The sequence below is a fragment of the Perca flavescens genome, chromosome 4 (assembly GCF_004354835.1).
Source record: "Perca flavescens isolate YP-PL-M2 chromosome 4, PFLA_1.0, whole genome shotgun sequence".
Classification (NCBI taxonomy): Eukaryota; Metazoa; Chordata; class Actinopteri; order Perciformes; family Percidae; genus Perca; species Perca flavescens.
In genome coordinates, this window is record NC_041334.1 from 32,260,738 (window position 1) to 32,284,413 (window position 23,676).

The 23,676-nt window shown below is 39.7% G+C and overlaps 1 protein-coding gene across 1 annotated transcript in view; it reads right to left on the minus strand.

The window, feature by feature from the left end:
* The window catches only part of prickle2b (prickle homolog 2b), a 93,165-nt gene extending 71,280 nt beyond the window's left edge, over positions 1 to 21,885 (minus strand). Inside the window, exons 1-2 of the mRNA XM_028576980.1 lie at positions 21,671 to 21,885; positions 20,954 to 21,039 (exon numbers count right to left, since the gene is read on the minus strand). Coding sequence (XP_028432781.1) covers positions 20,954 to 21,039; positions 21,671 to 21,712 — 128 coding nt within the window. The 5' untranslated portion in view covers positions 21,713 to 21,885. The remainder of the gene's footprint in view (positions 1 to 20,953; positions 21,040 to 21,670) is intronic.
* Between the last annotated feature and the right edge of the window lie 1,791 nt (positions 21,886 to 23,676).

A 23,676-nucleotide genomic window follows, 5' to 3' on the forward strand; every position in this document is an offset into this window, starting at 1 on the left:
CGCCAGCAATCTCTTACCACAGTTTCCAGTTAATCTTATAATGTGTGTAAATATAATGTGTTGAGTTATTTAAACAAACGATCGGTGAAATACACGCCTCTTGTCCGCTAGTCTCATTGATAGAGCCTGCGGCTGGATGGAGCTATAGCTTCTTAAAATTCCTCTGGAATTCACAAAAATTCATTAACTTGAAATCGGACACCGTTGTTAGCTTTATAAAACATTTAGTTAGATGTGTAAGTGGTGTGACGAAATTCAAACTGTAAATATACTTGAATTACAACCAAAAATGAAGCTAACTAGCCGCAATCTTGTACACATAGGATTGTAGGGACAGTTGCAGCTAACAAAACCCTTACAGTTCACAAATATTCATTAACTTGAAATCGGACACCGTTGTTAGCTTTATAAGACATTTAGTTAGATGTTGTATAACTGGCGTGACGAAATTCAAACTGTAAATATACTCGAATTAAGACCAAAAATGAAGCTAACAATCCGTGATTTGTAGCTACACATAGATAGGATTGAAGGGACAGTCGCAGCTAACGAAACACCTAGCTAAACTTCACAAATATTAATTAACTTGAAATCGGACACCGTTGTAAGCTTTATAAGACATTTAGGTATATGTTGTATAGCTAAGTGGCGTGACATTGTGTGTAACATGTGGTAAGAGATTGCTGGTGTAACAAGCTCGCTGACCGCGCTCTCAATCTCACACAACGGGCCATTTAGCTAGCAGGAAGAGGGGAGTTACAGGCCCCTGGAGCTCAAAGGAGGCCGGGGTCTGTGAAGGAAGGCAGGTCGGGCGGCGAGGCAGCAGCACTGCCGCTGAAGTCCGACACACAGTCTTACCATATTTGCAATTAGCCATCAATTTTCGTAAAACGGCCCATATTTGAGCTTTATATAGTTGATTTCTCACATAAAGTCTCAGAAGTGAATTTGGTAATGAAACATTGCAGTGTCTGGAATATGAGATTCTGTCGCTTCTCTAATGTGTGTGTATTGGGGATTTGCTCAACCAATCAGCACGCATCTCTAATGTCTGCCTATGGCAATTCGCTCAACCAATCAGCGCGCAGCTCATCTAAATATTCACGAGCATACCATATTTGGAAGAAAAGCTCTTGTTACAAATAGGGCCAAAACACAGGGATGCATAAGGGCCAATAAAATATCAACCAGGCCATTTTCAGCCCAACCAATGTTACATACCCAATTAGGAGACCATAAGGAACAGTGTGAAATACTCTATATAATCATTCTATCACCCCTTTAAACGGCTCACAAATCTATAGTTTTACTTCCAAGAAAGAAAAAAAGAAAGAAATAAAAACTGGGCACTGTAGTTTTTAGTCAATGTAAATCAAAACAAAGTAAATAGTGAATTTGCTGGGAACTACATTCTGCTGTAGACTAATACGCAGATAAGCGCAATCAAAAATATTACGGTGAATGTGGCGTTGACTCAAAATAAACTATAGTGCAGAGGTTATTAGCAAGGAAACAACATGCCACAGCATGTCTCATTCATTTCAATCATTGGTAAATATGCTTGTTCGCTTTCCTGTTGAAAGACAGATGAGAACATTGATACCATGTTTAGAGAGTGGTATCAATCTTTTCATATAAAACTGTTGAACTACCATTGTTGTAAAACACAACAATGGTGATCTATGGCACAGAGGAATAATCTATAGACAGAGTTTGACTATACAGGTATAGGATCAATTCATTGTTGGTTTTAGTCTTTTCATGGGATTGGTTGACAATAAGAAATGTATATATGCAGTATCCTCTAATTGTAGCATGTTGTACTTGTCACTCTTAACATTACATTTGTACAGAATAAATTATGAATAGATTGCAAATTACTGCATTCATAATATGTATAAAATCTCTGCTGATCCACTCTAATCTTTCATATGAATTAACTGTCACACACTCAAGAGTTTGGACAGAAACATCAGCAGTGAGAGCACCAGCCAGAGCAACAACATAAACACAACAGCATACTAACCAAGGCTGAGATAGAGACAGAGACAGAGACAGACACACACACACAAACACACACAGACACACACGCACGACTGGCTTACCTAGCGAGAAAGAGAGGTAAAAAATAGTGAAGCAGTTGAATTAAAATGTCATCAACTTGACATCTGTGTGTGTGCGTTTCCTCTAAATGCATGTCAAAACACACAACATTCAACACAAAATACACAGAAGGAAGGGGAGGAGCCTCGAGCAGTGACTGATGAAGTTTTTTTTTTTTTTTCTTCAGACTCTATAATAAAAGGCCACAGTGTAGAGAACAACAACGTCAGCGTGTCATGTCGGGATAAACAAAAGACCATTTAGACAATGCACACGTGCTTAGAGTCCCACTGCCTCCATCCGATCTTGCATTGTAGACAGAATGGAACGTGAGATTGGACATTTGGCCTGAACACCATCTGACTATGAAACATAAACTGAGGCACGCTTTCTGGCTCAGGTGTCAAGCTATTAAATATTACAGTTTTAGACTTTGCGGAGGCTATTCTTCGCATGCCGCCAAGCACGGGCTGGCACGTGTGGCAGCGTACACAAACACACTACACCTGCCTCAGGGCATCCCTTAAGTTACACAAAGAGGCTCCAGCATTTAGCACCTGCTGTCACACACGCTGCCCCACACACACTCTGTATGCCACCTGTGTGAGGAACGCCACTGTCAATTTAGAAAAACAGGAGAGTGAGGCGAACATTTCCTTTTGTCTCCACATCCCGCACATACATTATATCAACAATTATATCAATATAATTATATCAACCCATTGCCATTTACTCTCTGTGTGTCAATCAGAGACAAAAGGCTTAACTCGACAGACAGATGCGGATCCACCGCATGGCTTATAAAAGAGCTAAGAGTAGGAAAAGGTTCTTAAAACACATTAGAGGATAAACAAACAAACAAAGCCAAGAGTCCCATAAGCCAACCAGATTGGAGTTAAAATGTGCCATTAAAATATACGAGCCACGAGCTCAGGCAGTGTGATCGCCTTGTTCCCACATGACAGGAGACAGGACTTTCCATACACTGCGGGTTATCCAATCTGTCTTCCTCCCGTTTCATCACCAGAGCTGCAGGCAAACAATTTACATTTCACTCTGAATGTGCTCGCACGGCGTTCATTATATGTCAATTAAGTTTCTGCTAGGCAAGGACATTAAAGCTGCTGTAATGAGGAAGAAGGGGTTTGGTTTAAACAGATAAATAAATAAAACACAGATAAATAAAAGGGCAGACGGGGAATGGTCTCGTCAGAATCAAACGAGAAACAAATTACACCCCAAGACCACTTATAAATATTGGTGTCTTTGATCTCCAAACCAAATGAGTGATTCGGCCTGTGGGGTGTGTGTGTGTGTGTGTGTGTGTGTGTGTGTGTGTGTGTGTGTGTGTGTGTGTGTGTGTGTGTGTGTGTGTGTGTGTGTGTGTTTATAATGTGGACTGTGTACACCCCAGGCCACATTATTTTACAAAGGGGGTTGAATTGAGGCAAAGCTAAACTTCACTGTTGAAGAATGCAGAGACGCACAGTGCAGATCACAAGCATCCCTGACTAAGCAAGTCCAGTCAGCTTTCCTGCTGACTTTCTGTTTGAGCAAATGTGGACTGATGATGCCACTTAGCTACTTTGTGTTCCAAATTTAAAGCGGTTCATTTAAAAAGGCAGTGTTGGTAACTATTTCCAATATACACTTTTGTAAATATTGTTTGCAATGGCCTTCACACCCCAACAGCAATAAATAATGTATGGGCTCTAAAAAAAAGGAGAGAAAAAGATCTGTAATCTGTAGCTGCTGTAATCCTGTGAAAATAGGGCTGAACGATTTTTGAAAATAATCTAATTGCGATTTTTTCCCCAAATATTGCGATTGCGATTCGATATTGGATTATTTTTTTAAGCTCTTTGTCTTCTGTATTATTCAACAAAGACAAACAATAAATCATTGTATAGTATGAACAACACACAATTACACACTAGACAGTTAAATAAGTAAAAATATAGTATATATATATATATATATATATATATATATATATATATATATATATATATATAACGGAGCTAACCGCTATCCGGAGCTAACCGCTAATCAGAGCTAGCTCGTTGCCAACCGAGCCTTCAGTTCTGTGTGCCTGTATCCATTAACTGCATGTATGGACTCGAGCCCTAACAAAACCCTTCATTTTATTAAAATAGCTGTAAAAGATTTAAACTTCAACTCAGAATTGTTTGAATGACAGAGATCAGCTCAAGGTACGGTGTAGCGTTAGCATGCTAAGTTGATGCTTTCTCGGCAGAGTGCAGACTGATTTGCTCTCGCGAGTCACCAAATCGAGACCAAATTGCAGCCTTTGCGATTAGGAAATCACGTTTTAACATATCGCGATATTATCGAAATGCAATTAATCGTTCAGCCCTATGTGAAAACACCCACCAATCACTGCCTTCCAGTCCGCTTAGAAAGAACCAATGAATTGCCTCCTTGCCCCGCTGCGCGTACTCTACCCCTCCCGCGTACGAGCCTCAGCCTCAACGTGCATCGTCACCTCATTGCTAACAGTAGTCATGTTTGTTTTAAACTTTCGGTATGATAATATTAGGTTAGTTTGCTTAGTGGTGAAATAGAATTGCGGTCCTTTCTCCACTCTGCTCTGAAGCAGCGACGCAGCGTTGCTCGTGCACGTCTGTGTGTGGGGGGAGCCCCGAGGAGATGCTACTTTCAAAACGTGATAGCAAACATGAACATTACCAACCCTGCCTTTAACAAATAAAACAGAAACAAACCAATTCTGTATAGCTCTTTTTCAATTAGCTGAATTGATTGTATTAATACAATCGTATGTATACATGTACCCTAGATTTGGAATTGCAACTAGGGGGCTGAAGTGTTTTTTCAGCTGCTTGTAATAAGGGTCTGAACCATATTATTTTGCACTATGCAATTGCCAAGTTATAAAATTTTTATTGCAACTAGCTAGCATTTTCTCAAAACTGCAAAATGGATAACTAGCACAATACCTGTGCAGAACATTAGTAAATTACAGTATCACTGCACAGTTGCTCGCTTAAAAATACGTTCAAATTGTGTATTCAGTTAATTGACATTTCATTTTGTGAATACAAATCTGTAAATACACGGGCCACAAATGAGAAACCACTGGCACAGGCTAGCTACTTCTACTTAGCATTAAGCTAAAGTGCTACATGTAGCAGGGAACGCCCAACTGAGTGATTTACCTGGGAGACAGGGATGATTTTGGTGTAGTATCAAGTTTTATTTGTATAAACTGATGGTTAACATCAAAAAGAGTTCATCTTTCAAAACATTCTGTATTCATTTATATAGAAGTGTACGCCTCTGAATAGACCTAAATGCAAATGAATCTCTAAAATAAATGTGCCGCTTTTGTTTATTATATAAATCAACTCATATTTAGTAAAATTTGAATCCTCTGACATGATCACATGTTGATGTAGCACTTGCTTGTTGGAAATAGGACTACTTGTATGTCTTGTCGGAGGCTTGCAAAAGCTTTCAGGAGCCATCACGCCTGTCTGTCAGTGGTCTGGTTGGTCCGGGGTGAGCCCTGGGGTGTGGGAAAATCCCAGGGCAGAGGATTAGACTGGAGAAAAGGGGATTTACTGGTTAAAAGCTGACCTCTGACATGCATACAACAGCCTTTTGATTCAACAGATCAGCTCATTCTGCTTTCCGCCTCTGGACTTTGCCGTCACGCTGTCACTTAACCAAAATCACATTCACTGTCATGGCTGTACACGATAACACTGGTTTACAGTATACGGATTGGTTACGTGACCGATGTGACGGTTGATGCGACAGCCTGGGACGCAGCTGAAAGCACAGCAAGTGTGATCGCACGTACTGGCGTTACATCAGCCTCTGAATGTGCGATACAGTCACACTGTTCATGTGAATCATCTCCTGATAAACTGGACCAAGTCAAAGGTGAAACTGCAGGCTCATAGTTTTGATTATATATCCAGGTGCACATAAGGTTTTTCCAACTCTAACCTACCAGGCCATACACGTTTCCAGTGTTGGGTATCATAATCATAGTCAAAGCTAATTTGAGCTCTTTCAACATCAAATTCAAGAATTGTTACAGTCTGTCTGCTAGCCATAACTACAAGAGTATCAGGTGGAGAAATACATCACGGAGGGGGTTTACAATGAAAGGCTACCTTGCTGGCGAGTTACTCTGCTCTCTGGTTTCACAAGATTTTCAGACTTTACAAATGGAAGGCATACCTCCACAGCTCGAGCACTCTTGGGGCCACACTACTCCGTGAAAAATGAATCAAGGAAATTTCTTTACACACATATATATATATATATATATATATATATATATATATATATATATATATATATATATATATATATATATATATATATATATATAATTAATTAATTAAACAAAAAATAACACATTAAACATTTTTTATGCACCGCGGGACATTTCTCACTGGATGAGTTTCAGCGGACCGATTATACTGGAGCACCAACTAGCGTTCATGGCTTCAGACCTTTTATATATGTCAATGCTTCAGACAACAACAAACCACAGTAAACATGAACGAAGAAGCTGACGAGACCGCTTTGGTTGGCCCCGTGGATGGGAAATTTTGTTATAAAAAAAGAACGGATGGAAGTGTCGATTAGAGCATGGTTGTGTGCAAGCTATGCAACAAGGAATTCGCATATCACCGCAGCACATCGAGCCTCAAGTATCACCTCGACGCAAAACATTTAGCAGCTAGCGTGGACGTTAGCCCAACTCCGAGTACAAGGACCCACACCCAACCTACACTCCACCAGATGACTGGTTTAAGGACCAGGGTAACTAAGTCTGAATGTACTTGAAAGTATTGTGTTTTACTTAAAAAAAACATAGTTTACAGAAGGTTTTCTGAAATGTACTATATTTCTAAATATGCTATTGCTACACTTAATGGCAAAAATTGCACTGGTCTGCTGGACTTGGTTGAACAAAAATAAACAATATTGTGTTGCTTAAGCTTATGTATTCATTATTCAATGGTATACTAAAAATCCATGTGAAAAAAATTACTTCTCACTGTTCTCAGGTTAAATATTTATGGAATAAAAATGCGATTCATTTCGATTAATTAATTACAAAGCCTATAATTAATTAGAGTAATTTTTTAATCGAGTCCCGCCCCTAATATATATATATATATATATATATATATATATATATATATATATATATATATATATATATATATATATATATATATATATATATATATACGTATTGAATGCCACAAACGTCTGGTTTTGATTCTTAGGATCTGTGTGTCTGTTTTATGTTTCACAGCGGGAAGTCAATCAAACGTCACTGACAGAAATGCTAACTATGTGGTATCGAGCAAAGCACTAGACTTTCCTGCTGACTGGAGCATCTATTTGAATGAAGCCAAAAATAAATCAACAAGGTAACTCTGTTTGGAACTGATAAGTTAACTGTATCAAATGTGCACTTCAAGTTCAATATTTATGTAGGCTGAAGCAACTTAATGCTGATATTCTAACACTCAATTTGACAGTTTTCATCAGAAAAAAGGGCGAGCAGTGTTTCCCACAGAATTTTCTTAGCTGGGGTCAAAATGCTTTAAAAACAACTTTCAGACAATGGAACACTAAAACATTTCATTGAATCAAAGCCAATAACAACCTCAAAAAACAATGTTAATTCTCTCTGGGTAGTCTGACGTCAAGTGGACATCAGCAAGCTCTTTGTTTCTTAGTTCTCTCTTCCTCTTGTATGCATGTTCACTCTGTCTATCCTTATTTGTTCTGCTCCCATTGTCATACTGATAATGCAGTACTTGTCTGGCTTGTTGTCAAGGCAGCAGCAAACTTACAGCACACTCATCGCCTTGGCAACCGGTCAACCTGCACAAATAAACTTGGCCAGATGAGTGATAAAGATAGATATAGAAGAAAGAGAATAGCAGAGCTCCAAGTAGTTACGCTGAAGCAACAGAGACACTATTTTGCACAATAAGTGGGATGATGGCTTCAATCTAATTGCCTTGGCAGCTGTCTGCATTACTGGCTCCCATTTCCATCCATCTTAATCCAAAATGACTCAATGTCTTTGCCCACGCAGTCTCCTTGAAAAACACAGGCCTTAAAAGTACATGTCATTGTACTTTACATCCTACTGTCTGGACCGGCTACAGCATGCACCATAAAAATGTGCTTTGTGTGTTTCAATTCAACCATTGTCACATTATGTCATCCATCCATCCATCTATTTTGAACTGTATATTAATACAGCAATATACCTTTAAAAAAATGCACTTTTAAAATGGAAAATGCAGGAACTACCAATAAATCGTCCAATTGGATATATCGGGCGACAGCTTGGCGCAGGTCACCTAAAAATGAATAAATTGCTGCATCGAAATCCAAAGCTATGTTTAAAGTAGTTAGTTAAGGTACAGCGTTGCCCCGACATAACATGCCAACATGCACACAGTAAAAAAGTCGCAACATACTGATGTTTAGCAGGTATAATGTTTACTATCCAAGTTTAGCTTGTTAACATGCTTGAATCAAACAAAGAGTACAGCAGAGGCTGGTGGGGATGTTGTTTTTTTATTTATGGGTAGATGAAAAGTTAAGGGATCACCAAAGTGATTACAATTCATCCTTTGGGGAACATGAATTTCTGTTTCATGGCAATCCATCAAAAAGTAATTTCACTGAAAATCTCAAATGTCAAAGAAGGAAGAGTGAAAAGTGAAGGGATCACCAAAGTCAGTAGGATTCATCCTCACGAGACCATGAGTGCTTGTTCCAAATGTTGTGCCAATCCTTCTGACAGACTGAATAAGTGGTGGCCTACAGCAAAAGTCTGGGGATCACCAAAATAGGATTCATAGTCTAGGCAGCATGGATGTCTGTACAAAATATCATGGCAATCCATCCAATAATTGTTGAGATATTTCACCTGATCGACCGACTTACCATCCCTAGAGCCATGTGTAGCAAAAATAACCTGTCAATCTATCATTTTCAGAGGATTTTAAACTCTTAATTATTGATATTGGCCTAAAAAAAATAAAACAGTATCTGATGGGCTTTAGCAAAAGCGATAAATGAGCAAAACTGGAACCTATTTGTCTATATTCCAAATTTGTATAAATAGTTTTAGATTAACACAACCGCAATCATTGCAGTAGTCTGCCTGTTTTCTCCCTGGTTTGTGTGTGTGCTGACCTTATGTCTCAGTGAAGCAGTGTGTTACTTCAGGCCTCTATCAGAGGAAGCTGGCCATGCTTCAGAGCCTTTTTTCATCTCCTGTTTCCTGCCCCCTCTATTCTCTCTGCACCCAGACCAGTAGATAGATACTGTACCTGTACAACTTGGCACTGTGAGCCAGCTTACTCCCTCATCTCATCCATGGTCATGGACTATACAACCTTCACTTAAAAGCATCTCTGCTAATAATATTAACACACACACACGCACACGCTGGAGATAAAAAAACGCCAAATACACGACCAAGAAAAAGTGTCGGTGAACAAGCTGAACAGAAGCAGGGACAGCATCACAGCTTGTTCAGCCTATTAGATTCAGCTTTGACTCATGCAGAGCTGTGAATAGAACTACGACAGCCTGCCCACTCCTCATATGACGACAAATCACAAACAGAGACAGACAGACAGACAGGGGGAGGAAGGAAGAGAAAGAGATGGGTGTTAAGAGGAATATGCAAGGGTCAAAGCTGTGACGATGTGTGACGATAGATTAAAGAGTTTAATTGGGTAAAAGAAGACAAGCAAGTGCAGTTTAGCAAATGGAAATGAAATCACACACACACACACACACACACACACACACACACACACACACACACACACACACACACACACACACACACACACACACACACACACACACACACACACACACACACACACACAATTAAAATGCTCCTTCAATACAAAAAATGAGACAGCAACAGTCAATTCTCTCAGATCAATATGTCACTTAGGCCAACCAATAACAGGGAGGCTTGCTGAATCAATAAACCAATCAAATAATTGAACACTGCAAAGTCATCAAGCTCCTCTTTTGCAGTTTGGACAAATGAGGCTTTAGGTTCCATTGGGATTTTGGGTCTATAATGAAAATAGGACAAGTCATTAAAGTAATGGGGAAGTCAAAGAGAAACTGTCAGCATCTCTCTAACTTATGATGTTAACCTAATTAACAAAGTAATGATCTCTGCCCAGTGTCATACAGTAGACTGAGCATGTGTTATCATTCATACTGTATATTAATTCCTAGTCACTTTAAGAATCATATACTTAAGTTCATGTATGAACTAAAGATACGAAGATGACACCAGGGAAAAGAATACTTTGCTGTTGTACAATGCTGACCTCTATTGGCTGCTACAATCTTAAAAGGTAAACCGAGAACTCTTTTTCCAAAATCAGTCTTCCAAATACATGAAATCCATCTAGGACTGTGTGTTCAAACCACACTGCTGGTACAGCTCTGATCAAGGACTTCCACCCCTCCCCCCCGGATGGAAACAGGTGGCTGGACAGAGAGAACTGGAGGGGGATAAAATAAGAGGAGGAGAGAATCAAAGAGGTCTTTGAAGTGGTGCATTGCTTAAACCTTGCTGCACTGGCCTGGCTGGTGTTTTAACTGGATGGATGAGGAGGTGCATGGATGGATGGGCGCAGGGAGGAAAAAAGAGGGGTTAGTGAGCAGAGGTAGATGCAGTGATACAGAGGGTATGTCAGAATCAATCAGCACAGCATATAGGAAACAATAAAGAAATTGTGGACATTTAAAGAGAAGAGCCTAGTGGCACTGGAGTAAAAAAGGGAAAGTATGAGAAGGGAGCACATCATAAGAAGAAATATTGACGTTGTCCATAACTCACTTTCCATTAGGGCTGCACGATTTGAAGAAAATATCTAATTGCGATTATTTTGACTGATACTGCGATTGCGATTTAATTCACGATAGGGAATGATCATTTTTGTCTCATTTTTCTAATTTTCATTGAAAAATATAAAAATGAAAATGATTGTAGTGTGATTTTTTTTATAAGATCATTTTTTGGGGGCTTTTCCCTTTATTTGATAGTGACAGTGGGTAGACAGGAAAGGGGAGAGAGAGGGGATGATACGCAGCAAAGAGCCGCAGGTCAGATTCGAACCTGGGCTGCTGCAAAGAACTCAGCCTACATGGGGCACACACTCTACTGGGTGAGCTAGAGGTTGCCCCACAAAGACTTTTTTCTTTAGTCTGTAGAATAGGATTCATCTCTGCAGCACCACACTACTTCATTCAGAACGGTTTGACACATATTTTGCCTTTAACAAATATTGCGTCCCCCTGCGATTTGGATATTGCACTTGTCCATATTGTGATTTCGATAAAATTGCACTTAACCGTGCAGCCCTATTTTCCATCAATCCAATTTTCCCTGCACCCACCCATCTATTGCTGAATTGATCTCGGACTTAAATAATTAGTCGACAGCCAGATAACTTATCAAATTTGATAACTTTGAACTTAGCATTAGCAGCATTAGCAGCACCTGTGAGTTTATCATGTGACAGCGAAAACGCGAAAGGCGGAGCAGTAGGTCGTTACACACTGGACCTTTAAAGTCATGGCTATAGTTAGTCAGTCGGTTGGTCCACTGTTTAATATTCTTCACAACTATTGGATGTATTGACATGACATTTTGTAAACGCATTCATGGTTCCCAGAGGATGAATCCTAATGATTTTGGTGAGTCCCACACTTTTCCTATAGCGCCACTGTGAGGTTAGATTGATGGATTGCCATGCAATTTGCTAAAGATATTCAAGTTCCCCAGAGGATAAAAACTTTCTGATTCCTTTTTCTCAAGCTCCAATAATATCTCAGCATTTACTTGAGTTTTGTATAGACATTCATGGTTCCCAAATTATGCATTTTAATGACTTTCGTGATTCCCTAGTCTTGCTTTGCCAGACCTTCCTCTACAGTGCCGCGGAGGAGGGTCTGGCTAGTCCACACAGCATTCTGGCATGGGAGAAAAACGTACTCTGGTTTATTGGCATGTTTTTAACCAAATACAACCGTCACGGGCGCTGCAAAATAGCCTCGGGAAGGAACTTGTTTTGGTGGAACATGTGTACATTCAAAAGTTGTTTTAGTCGTACAACAGAAAATTCAGATTGGACAGATAGTCTAGCTAGCTGTCTGGATTTACCCTGCAGAGATCTGAGGAGCAGTTAACCATAGTCCTCATGAATCCACCGTAGTTTAAAATTCCAACACAAAGAAAGTGAAGGTAACGAGATTTGGAACGTTGTGGATATAGACTAAACTAAGATGGTAAACATTAAACCTGCTAAAAATCCACATGCTAGCATGATCATTGTGAGCATGTTAGCATGCTCAAAGCATTGCTGTGCAGAGCCGCTAGCGTGGTTACAGACCTTAGTATTGCTTATCATTGTAAATGACATAAAATTACATGCATCTCTTTGTATTTTGGACAGTCTGAAGACAGTTTATTAAAGTTGTGTCCTCAGGCTTTTGTGATAGATAGATAGATAGATAGATAGATAGATAGATAGATAGATAGATAGATAGATAGATAGATAGATAGATAGATAGATAGATAGATAGATAGATAGATAGATAGATAGATAGATAGATAGATAGATAGATAGATAGATAGATTTATACACTTTTTTTTATCAATAATTAAAATAACTGTTCGGCGACCAGCATGGTTTGACATGAGAGAGACTTTGATGATGTAAATGCAAACTCTCTGAGCAGGTGTGTGTGTTCTAACATAAATTGAAAAGAGACCAGTGATAATGTGTACTGTGTGTGTGTGTATGTGGGCGACAGAGATTGAAAAATTTGTGGTAAAGATATAGTGTGTACTTGCGCCAAATGCTTATACAGTAAATGACCGCCTGAACTATACAATTATTGGAAAATGTGCTTTTGTTCAAAGCACAGAGAGCAGCTTTAGAGAGCAATGATATCAGTTAGCTAGAGTCAAAAGCTAAATGTTCCACCAGGCAAAGTGCATGAAGTAACGAACAGGTTAAGCGATCAGGATGACATGAATGAACTCTCTACCGGGGTGGGCGGGTCGGAATTGTAGGCCTGAGCACAGTAAATGCTAACTTGCTGTGCATATGACAGCAGTGAGCCTTCCTCCCTTTATTTTCAGTGGCAGTTCAAAGGCAGCTTAGCATGCTAAGCCTTCATTAAGGCATGGTTCAGCACCAGGGCAAAAATCTGAGGGAATTAGGATCGCTAGCTCACAGGTCGGGGAGAATTACAGAGGTTTGCTGATGTGAGAAGAATAAAAACTAGCTACCAGCGGTACAAGGCTACAACCATGTTGTGTTCATTTAGAGCAACTGCAGAGTGCATGGCAAGTTGTGCCAAATAGTGTTTAAGTTAAGAGGGAAAGTTTTTACACCTCATTTACATTATTATATATGTGTCCCTTTGATGCATTTCTGACTTCAATGTTGTTTTTCCGTCTCTGACAGTAATTTGTAAGGTAGCACATCTTTTCATCATTTCACCAGGGACATTGTAACTTTCCCCCTGTTTCACTGTGGGATTTATGTAAGAACGGTGTCTCTGCTTCATCCTCTCATTCATTCATTCATTCATTCCAGCTCTGACTGAACTCTCTTACCCAGATAGTAACTCACTCCACCATCCCTGATGCCTTTCATCCATGCAAAATGACTGACATGTAAAGAAAAAAGTTAGTTAGGCATAAAAAAAGAAAGCACCACTAAACTATTGACCTGCATGCATACTTTTATTTTCACAAGTTCATTTTTGAAGGGATTTAAACAAGTGAGACATTACAGACTATCTATGATTTCATAGATAGTCAGTAAAAGAGAGATTTAATAACACTCATTGTTTATCTTATCTTTACGCATTAGCCTATATATAAATAAAAGAGCATATTATACCTAAAGTACACACATCAACACAAACATACCATCTTCTGTGATGGACTAAAGTGACTTTTCTGATGCCTATCAGTCTTAAACCAAATGAACGAGCACCTGTTAGAGATGACCTTGATAAGAGAAGCAGGGAAAATCCTGGAGCTGTGGATCAGAGAAAAGCTACTGGCTTTACTGCAGAACCTGCCAGAAAACACTACACAGACTTACACAGCTGTGCTATAGAATAAAGCTCTATTGAGACTATATGAAAGAGAGTATGTTGGGTATGATTAGATAACACAGTTAATTCATCAATACTGCTGAAGTATAGCGATGCAATTTGTGCAGATTAAGAAAATATTGTATTTTTGATTATGTGGACACTTATTTTTGTCTTTTGGCTGCTTCATAGCTTAAGAGTAGTCATACCTGGCTCAGTTTTATGGTTTATCATTAAATTCCTTTCTGTTGCCAAATATGTCAGTAGCCTTGTTGCCACAACAGAATTAAAAGAGAGGATAAGCCTTCATGTATGCCATATATCTTTTCCCCCCCCATTATATACTGTATCCCTTAGTTATATTTTAGAAGTTACCATGTAAAACTCCATCACCGCACCAAAAATATAATCAAAGCAAATTCAATTTCTGGTCTCAATCTTAGGTCTAGGTACAATGGAGTGAACTTTTGCAGCTGCAAACAAAGTGGCTGCTGAAGTTCAGTGTGTCTGAGTTTGACATGTTTGCCTCCTGCTGGTCGGTGAAGTACACTTCACCACCAGAGAGGAAAACAGCTTTGGACTGAACAATAGAGCTCTCTTGAAACAGCTTGTGAGAGCATATTGCTCACTTACTCTGACATACCAGGTCTTCATTTGATGTTTGAAAAGAGTTTTTTCAAAAATGTAAATCAAAGCGTTATCAATCATGGCAAGAAAGGCAGTTCAATTAGAGTATTGTAATCTAATAAACTAAACAAAACATTTTTCATTTCACATCAAAATAACAGCTCCTTCCTTCACGATGCTTCACTGGAAATATCAAATCTGCTCTCTTAAACACTGCTCTCGTCAAAACAGGCAAATATACTGTAAAGTAGGGCTGGGCGATATGGAGAAAATCAGATATCACGATATTCTTGACCAAATACCTCAATATCGATATTGCGGGTATATTCTAGGGTTGACAATTGGTGCTCTAACAAAATATCTTCACACTTTTTTTAGATCGATTTTAGATAAATAATCATCAGTAATGTGGATGTAATGTCTAAGTGGGTAAAGGCCCATAATAGAACAGCTAGAACAGTCTGGTAAGTTCAGAAAACAACATCACTTCACTGTAATGCAGCCTTTAAAACCAGTAAAAGACAGCACTTATGTCATATCACGATATTACGATATTCAAAATCTAAGACGATATCTAGTCTCATATCACGATAGATGTAATATTGATATATTGCCCAGCCCTACTGTAAAGACAACCCAGCTAAAAAACAAAACTGCCACATTGTAAATGACAGGAATAATTATAATGCTGAGCTGACACACTGACCTTTGAATAGCTCCACTTGAAAATAAAAACAGAGGAGTCACAGTGGTCTGTCTGATGTACTGAGGTGAGAAAACGGCCCTCACTTCAGCATCTCTTTCACAACACAAGGACAAATCTAAAGAAAATGGAACTATATTCTACTGATTGCTTAACAGCGGTGCACATGTTTAGTTTCACATGCAGCGTAAATGACAAATAAAAGTAAATATGTTTTTTTGTCAAATGGTATGCATGACTAATAATACAGGAGCTACAGAAAGTTACAAAATAATTTTCAATCATAGAGCACAAAAGCAACCCAACACATCGCAAGATCTCCTGTTTTATGTCTGGAGCCCATCTGGTGGGTGAGATAGAACTACCTGCTGTTATGTCTTATAGCTCACTGCTGACACATCCATCTTTGTTTTAGACATGAAGTTGAAAGCCTCAAACGTGTATGCTCTCTGTGTCTCCAGCTCCAGCATCTGCTCCAGAGGTGTCATATGTGCATAATTACAAGCTGTATCTAAACCAGATAACAGGGATCATTTCCTCTCTCCTGATAGGGTCTACAAATACACAGCCAGCCAATAAAACAGCCAACACAATGCCGCTCTATCGCACCAAATCAAACAGAAGAGGTGTACACTACTCTGCCTGAAAACGCAATAAATTTGGTCGTTATCGATGCTTGAGAATACATTCAGAATATCTAAAAGAAAACAAAAAGAAAAAATGATATAATGGAATCACAGTGTATTTTTTTTGCCAAAGGCAGTGAAACATTCTGTGCATTCAATAGGACAAATCAGACAATATCTCAGGATTGTGAGAAACAAATAGGTTTCTTTACCTGTGCCTATTATTAAAACCCAAGTCAACCTTAACACTGGGGAAGAGGAAATGAGGAACACTACTGGAATTCAGCCATGGTGCTGCATAGCTTTGACCTACGTGTGTGTTTTTGAGTCACATCTGCCTAGCGCCTGAATTTTTAATGCTGGGTTTTCATTGGAATTCAGCAGCCGACCAACAGGCCCCTCAGGATCTCAGCCTGCCTCGGCATTGACCATCTTTGGCTCCGTGACTGCCATGGTAATTTGCACAAAGTCCGTACCATTAAAGTCAAATCAAATGTTGTCTTATGTGTATTTATCCGGGGGTAGTATGGGGTGATTTAGATAGAATGAGATGAGGGAAAAACAAGGGGAAAAAGCTGGTGAGAACAAAAGAAACTGCAGAAAGAAGACAAAGGGAGTGAGAGGAGAGGAATGGGAAGCGACAAGTTCAGCCCAACACTGTCAGAGAATCCAAAGGTCAAACTATGATTTATATCAGGGCTTCACAGCTCTCCGGGTTTGAATTATCTGTTAACATCCTTCATACATCACATGATCCCGCAGACCTGTCACTAGATAACCCCTTCAAAACAAATCTCCTCTAAATGACAAAAGACAAAACACACCATTTACACAATAAAAAGCCCAGCTAAAAAAAGTCATTTGCCTACTGACCCATACCATGCCATCACAGATGTTGTTCCTGCTTTCTGCTCCAAAACAAGCCCAGGGAGGGAAATAAGACAGCAGGGTAGGGAGTGTTTTCAAAACCTGGACACTATCAAGCGAGGAGGCTTACCATCTCCATGCAAATACACAGACATAGCTTTAGTGATAAATCTGCTAAGTTTCTATTGTGTGGCACGGACCACCAATGGCTTCTTCTTTTCTCTCTCCTACCTCACCTCATACTGAGTCTTCTTCTTCTGTGCCGATATAGCCGGAGTCTTTTCATATGCCTGGGCGCCCTGACAGTTTTATTTGCCAGGCCGTCTTGTTAACACAGTGAATGGAGGGGCTGGCCTGTGTTATGCAGATCAGACTGGGTTACTGAGGGGACAGACGTCAGCAAGCCATTCAGGGCCGGGTTAAAACTCAACCTCAATCCCTCTTGTTCTTCTGCGACCATCTTTTATCCTCCTCTTCTACCCTCTCACTGCTGCTTTAAGCCAGCTAAAGTTTCAGCTAAGGCCCTGTTGCATACAAGGACATGCTTTGTCCAGCCAACCTGGTGCTTTAATTGAAGTTTTAGGTTGTGCTGCTGGCTGGAGGAAATGAAGGAAAAGCAAATGGCAAGATCTCATGGCATAAATCCTCCTTTGTAGTCTGATTCGCGTTTGTACTGACCTAACCCAAACCAACAGGTCAAGTGTAACCTTTTAAGAACACGCAGCTCTAAAACACACCGGCGTCGTGCATTAGAGGGTGATAGGGCCGATCAGGTAGCGCATGAACACTCAGGGCCCATGCTAATAAGTCTGGTAATGAGTCTCATTAGCACAAGGAAAATTAATCAAGCCAAAGGCAGGCATTAATAATTCAGAAGGAGCATGTTGTGCAAGGTGAATCTACTCCTATGGCCAACCTGCCCAGAGCAGCCCACTCAGCTTACACAGGCACACTGACACACAAGCAGCCAGGTAACAGAAGCTCGTCTTTCATCGGTCCATTTTCTTTTTTTTTTTTTTTACCCACATCAGGGTAAGCAGAGCAGCCAGGGTGTCCTTTTCCACAGCAACTTCCGCAACTTCAGCCACCGTATCCAGATAGATCTTACTGAGAGCAGAACAGCGTCCTGTATCTTCTACCAGGCCTTTAAACATGCACCTCCACATGGGCATCCATCCAGATCTGTGAACGTCTGTCATTGCAAATAAGCCGCAACTCTCCAGCAAACTTCCGTCACACAGAATTAGACTGAACAACACCGTGCAGACAATCCTAATCTTAGCCACTTCTTTTTGCAATCACATTTTTTAAGTCACTAGGAAACCAGTTATTGTACTTTAAAGTTTACACTGTAGACACAGGCCACTGGGTTTAACATTCACATTTGAGTCAAATAACATCTACAGCAAATTCTTGGGGGTAGTGTTTTGGTAGGCCTGGGTGATTTTAAATACCCTAGACTGGCTCCTCGCTTGACTCTGAATGGGAAATGCCTCAACACACTCAGTCAACTTACTATAAAAGAAACACCCCCCGGAGCTTTGCTTAGTGGAAACATCTTATACACAGGCAGGACAGAAGAGAAGAGGAAGAAGAAGAAAGAAAAGGGAGAAAAACAGTGCTTGTAATGCACATTCATCTATGAATATTTAGAGAATCAGCAATATTTCAGTTAATTCTGAGACACACACACACCTGACCCCAAGTCCCCTTCATTTTTTATTAATTTTTTACTTTTTCATTCTTTTTGTGAAATGCTTTTACCTCATAACAACCCAAGAAATTATTTGAATAAAATACATTGAAAAAACTAAAATTAAACAGTCAGCAACATTATTCTTGCTAGATGTAATTTAGTCTCACATTGCCAGACCTACCTCAACAGCGCTGAGCATAAGTGTCTACACCACATTTCACAGCAATCCATCCAATAGTTGTCACTTAAAAACCACAAATGTCAACCTCATGGTGGTGCGAGTCATTAGCATCCATTCTCTCTGCACCAGATTTTTTTGAATTCCATCCAGAAATTGTTGAAATAGATGGCCATTACCATACTGCTGCATGGCTAAAAATGATGCCGTTGATTTGCTAACTGCCAGTTTTCATCACTTTGTTTTGAAGGAACTTAAGAAAAATCATACCTGGTACATGTGAGTTTGAGAATACAGCAATCCACATGTACCATAACTTATATTTGCATAGTTGCATTTGTCAACTGAGCAACAGACAAACAGCATATGTGACCAGACAAAACAGTATGTCTACACCTGCCCCCCTTCATCTCCCTATCTCTAACATCAGGGTCACTTAAAGTCCACCACATTCCAAAGCAAACCATTACTACCATACCTTGCTAAATTAGCATGAAAACACATTTATTTTTGCACGAGGAAAAAGAAACAGGAAATTCTCGAAGTGCTCTATGCAGGAACAAAGACTTGTTGGAGCCATAAAACAGCCTTTTGCCTTAAGTCTGTGTCCACTGACAACGTTTTATTCCAGTTTGTCAGAGGGGAAAAAGTTTATTTAACTTTTTATTGTGGTACTGCAAAGACTTAAAGGCTGCATTCCTGAGCCCACTGTCACCCTGTAATAGTTAACTTTACAGCAAAGGAGGCAGGATGGCCTTTATGGTTCAGACCCTCCCCTTCTATTGTGGAATCCCATTAAGAGAGAAAATGCCTAACGAATCCATGGCTGCCGTGTTAACTTTGAACAAACTGGCTCCAACCGGGTTGACCTTTCTTTTGCCAAAATACTGTATATCTTAATATGATTTATTCAGTGTTTTTGATGAAAATTGGTAATAAGGGTAATTCTGGTGTGCTACAGAATGAAGTCGTGCAGGTGTAAATAAAATGTAAACTGAATTGAACTACGGTTTTGTTGATCTTGTAATTTTGGACCTCTCTTCCCCAAGTAATCCTCAGTGGACCAAGTCAAGCAGCTTATTGTGCGATTACAATGTAGGATTTGTAATCGGTGCATAATGTGCCATTGGGTTTTGTTGATTACACAGTCTCAGCTTTAGCAGCCACTAAACAGCACATATACACTGATATAGCTCACAACATCTCTATTAGTACTGCTTATAGAGTCACTTTGTTACTGAGTGATTGGTGGTTATAAGAATCAGCTGATACCGGTAAACGTTCAGTGTTTAGTGCCCTCGTCGAAAATATTTGATGCTATTTGTACTGCATTCCTAAGACATAGTTGCACACATTAGTCACACTCTTTCACGCACTAACTCAAACCACCTGTACTTCATAGCAGTATCAGTTCTTATTACAATATACTGTTTGTTTTACAACATACCAGTAAGTAAATGTACATCCTTCCCAGTTGTGACAGAGTGACTGTAGAAGACAGCAGGCATGAATTCTCCCTGCTGCATGAATGATCTTACAGTAAAAACTATTATCTCAGGGCACAGAGGGGCAGAACAATGGTTTCTTCACAGTTGTATGGATGGCTGATTCTATTCAAAGTACCAGAGATCTGAAAGGGATTCCTCCTGAATGCCACTCTACTTGAAGAACATACCTTACTGTTGTTTTGTACAATTAATATATCACATGTTGTTAAATTGCTAGCGACTTTATAGGCTGGTTACATGCAGCAAATAAGTCATGGTTTTAACTCTCATCATGTATTAATTCACTCACGGAAGCCTCAGCTGACTGCAAATTCACATCAGTCTGCAAGAGTGGTTTGATATGAAAGGCACTCCTATCTTTGGCATGGAAACATCTGCACATTGGAAAGGACGCCGACTGTGTGGGCATTGATTTGTTTTTGGTTGCATGGAGTGAAGAGAAGCGGTTACCTCCACTTGTGCAGGGCAAAGCCAGGACACTGTTCTCCACAGCTGATGCAGGGCTGTCCTCTCTGCGGCTCATCTGCAGGGTTCAGCTTGGGAGAAACAGGAACATGAGATGATGGGTCATAGCTTGCACTAGTTTTGTCCATTTAGACAACATTGCACTACATGTGCTCGGCTAAGTGTTGACTTATTCTATGAGTTACTTCACCTACTGTACAAAACCTGTGTCTAAATATTTTTCAAATCACCCCAACATACAGTGGTAATGTGCTATTTTAGCACATAATTTAAATGGAGTTCTTCATGTAACCTGCATTAATTACAGTAAACAGATGAATGAGTTAATTATGAAATAAACACATCAAAGCAATAAATGGCACATTTATTTTGGATCTTTATCAGCTAAAAAGGATGCGTGCTGCAAAACTCATTACATGTGTTATATGTTGTGTTGGTTATATTTAACAACAAAAAGCCACTGGTTGAAACAGAGAAACATATATTTCATCGTGTTCCATGTTGTGTTGGTAGTGCGGCTTGTGCCAGCGTTATCCTAACAGAGCAGATGTAAGTTGATGCCCTTGGCAACAGCAGAAACAAAACAGGGAAAACTTCACATCAAAATAAGTCGCATGCGTATTTTTTAATTAGGGCGCAAAAGCAAGCCGAGACATTCGCTATGGAAATCACCAAACCTCTAACTTTTTTATGCCTACCTACCGATTTGCTGGAATCTCTTCTCTTATAGCTGCGACTGAACATGACAGGCTGATGACAGGAGAGGGAAGGCACAGTCGGCTACTAACGGGTACAAATAGCACAAAGACGAAACTGGAGATCAGTGCGCAAATGATAAAATGCCCTCACGACTTTTCCAAAACGCACCGAGCCCAGGCTGCAGTCCTATCCTATTAACCTCCTTCATTAATGAATGGAGCTGTTCCGGATTGTAGCTCCACCCTGTTTCCTCACAGCCAATAGAGGACTAGGAAAATACTTTTGAAAGAAAAGGGACAAACTATAATTACACTTGGACAAAACTAGTGATGCTGTGGTAAATGACAGTGTGGTCGAGTACTTACGTTCAGTCTGAGAACATGTCAAGGCAAATAACATACCCTGTAATTATTGAGGAAATAAATGTTTTATGCTTGCATTCTCCTTCAAACACCATGTCTTCATATAACCGGTTTCCCATTATTCCCTATGAATTGCAAGGCAAAGTAGCAAATGCCATTATGCCAAAATGTGAAAAGGTGAATACATTCCAAAAATACTTTCACATTTTAATGTCACTGCTGAGTCACAATACAACATTAGTCAATATCAACGACGGTTCATTTACGGATAGTTCCAGTGCCACCAAAAGTTCCGCCGGATGTCCCTCACTTTCCGCTTTCGTTGATTTCGAATCGGTCAACATTAACCAGACTAACGATACATGCTGAAAATGGCAAGTTTTAAGGAAAATGTGTATCGGGCAACAAGGCAGGCCTGCTTGGTTTGTTCGGGAAATGATTTACAAAGAATATATTTACGGCATTTGTTTGATGTTTTGGGACCTATTGACAGGGATTTGCTATGGACAAAATACACACGGCGATACAATGGTAAGAGCAAATTACATTTAACCATGTATCCAGCTCATTTATATAGGCTAGCTCACGTTAATGTATTGTGTGAACAGTTAACTTCATTCAATACTGTATGTGGCGTTTTCTTTTGCAGGGTGCAAATGTTCCACCTAAACAAGATTCTTCCCGAGAACATTTAGGAGAGCCATCGTCACTGCGTCTGGAGCTTAGCACCAATAAACCAGAGCAGGTTTTACTCCTATGCAGGAATGTTGTGTGGAAGAGCAGGACCTTCCTCCGCAGTGCTGTGGAGATAGGTCTGGCAATGCGAGACTAATACAAAATTAACTCAGAGACAGGTTATTCTCTCTCTCTCTCTCTCTCTCTCTCTCTCTCTCTCTCTCTCTCTCTCTCTGAGCATCTCCTAATCCTATGCTCCTAATTCACATTTGTTCAGAACAGATTCATTCCTAACCTCTATTCATCTCACTAGAAATGTCTGCCATGTGACCTACGGGGCGTTTTTACTGCCGGGTGGTCTAACAATGTTGACTCTCTCCAGCAGGTGCTTATTCTATTCATCATCAGAGAAAAGGCACAGCCTCAGTGTGAGATTGCTTTGACTCAGAGGCACTCTTCCACCAAGATTTGCTTATTATTTTGTGACACGCATTTTGCTCAACACTCTGCTTTCTACCCATTATGTAGCTTTGTCAACCTCTTTAAAGTTTAGGCATGCACAATGCTGTGGGGTGATTGTCCTGTCAGTCTTTCTGTTGGACACACTCTGTTTTCTTTTTCTTTTTAAATGGACTAAGATTGGATTTTATTGCTTTAATGTTGGAGGGTGACGTTTCTAAGTAGGTTGACTAAGAGATTGTGAATTGTGCTGAATGGGTCCTAAGAATAATTACAAATCAAATCTCAAGTCACAAATGCACAATCATACACAGGATAACGTGTAGAGAAACTTCTTTTTTTGCCTAGCTCCAGAAAGCAACAAATAGAAAAAAATAGAATACTATAGAATACAATATTACAAAACAAAAGAAACAATAAAACAATATAACAGTGTGTTTCAGAGAAAAGAAACAGTGAATAGATATAAATGTGTTTTTATTTTAAAACCTTCCACCTATTCTGCAAAGACAG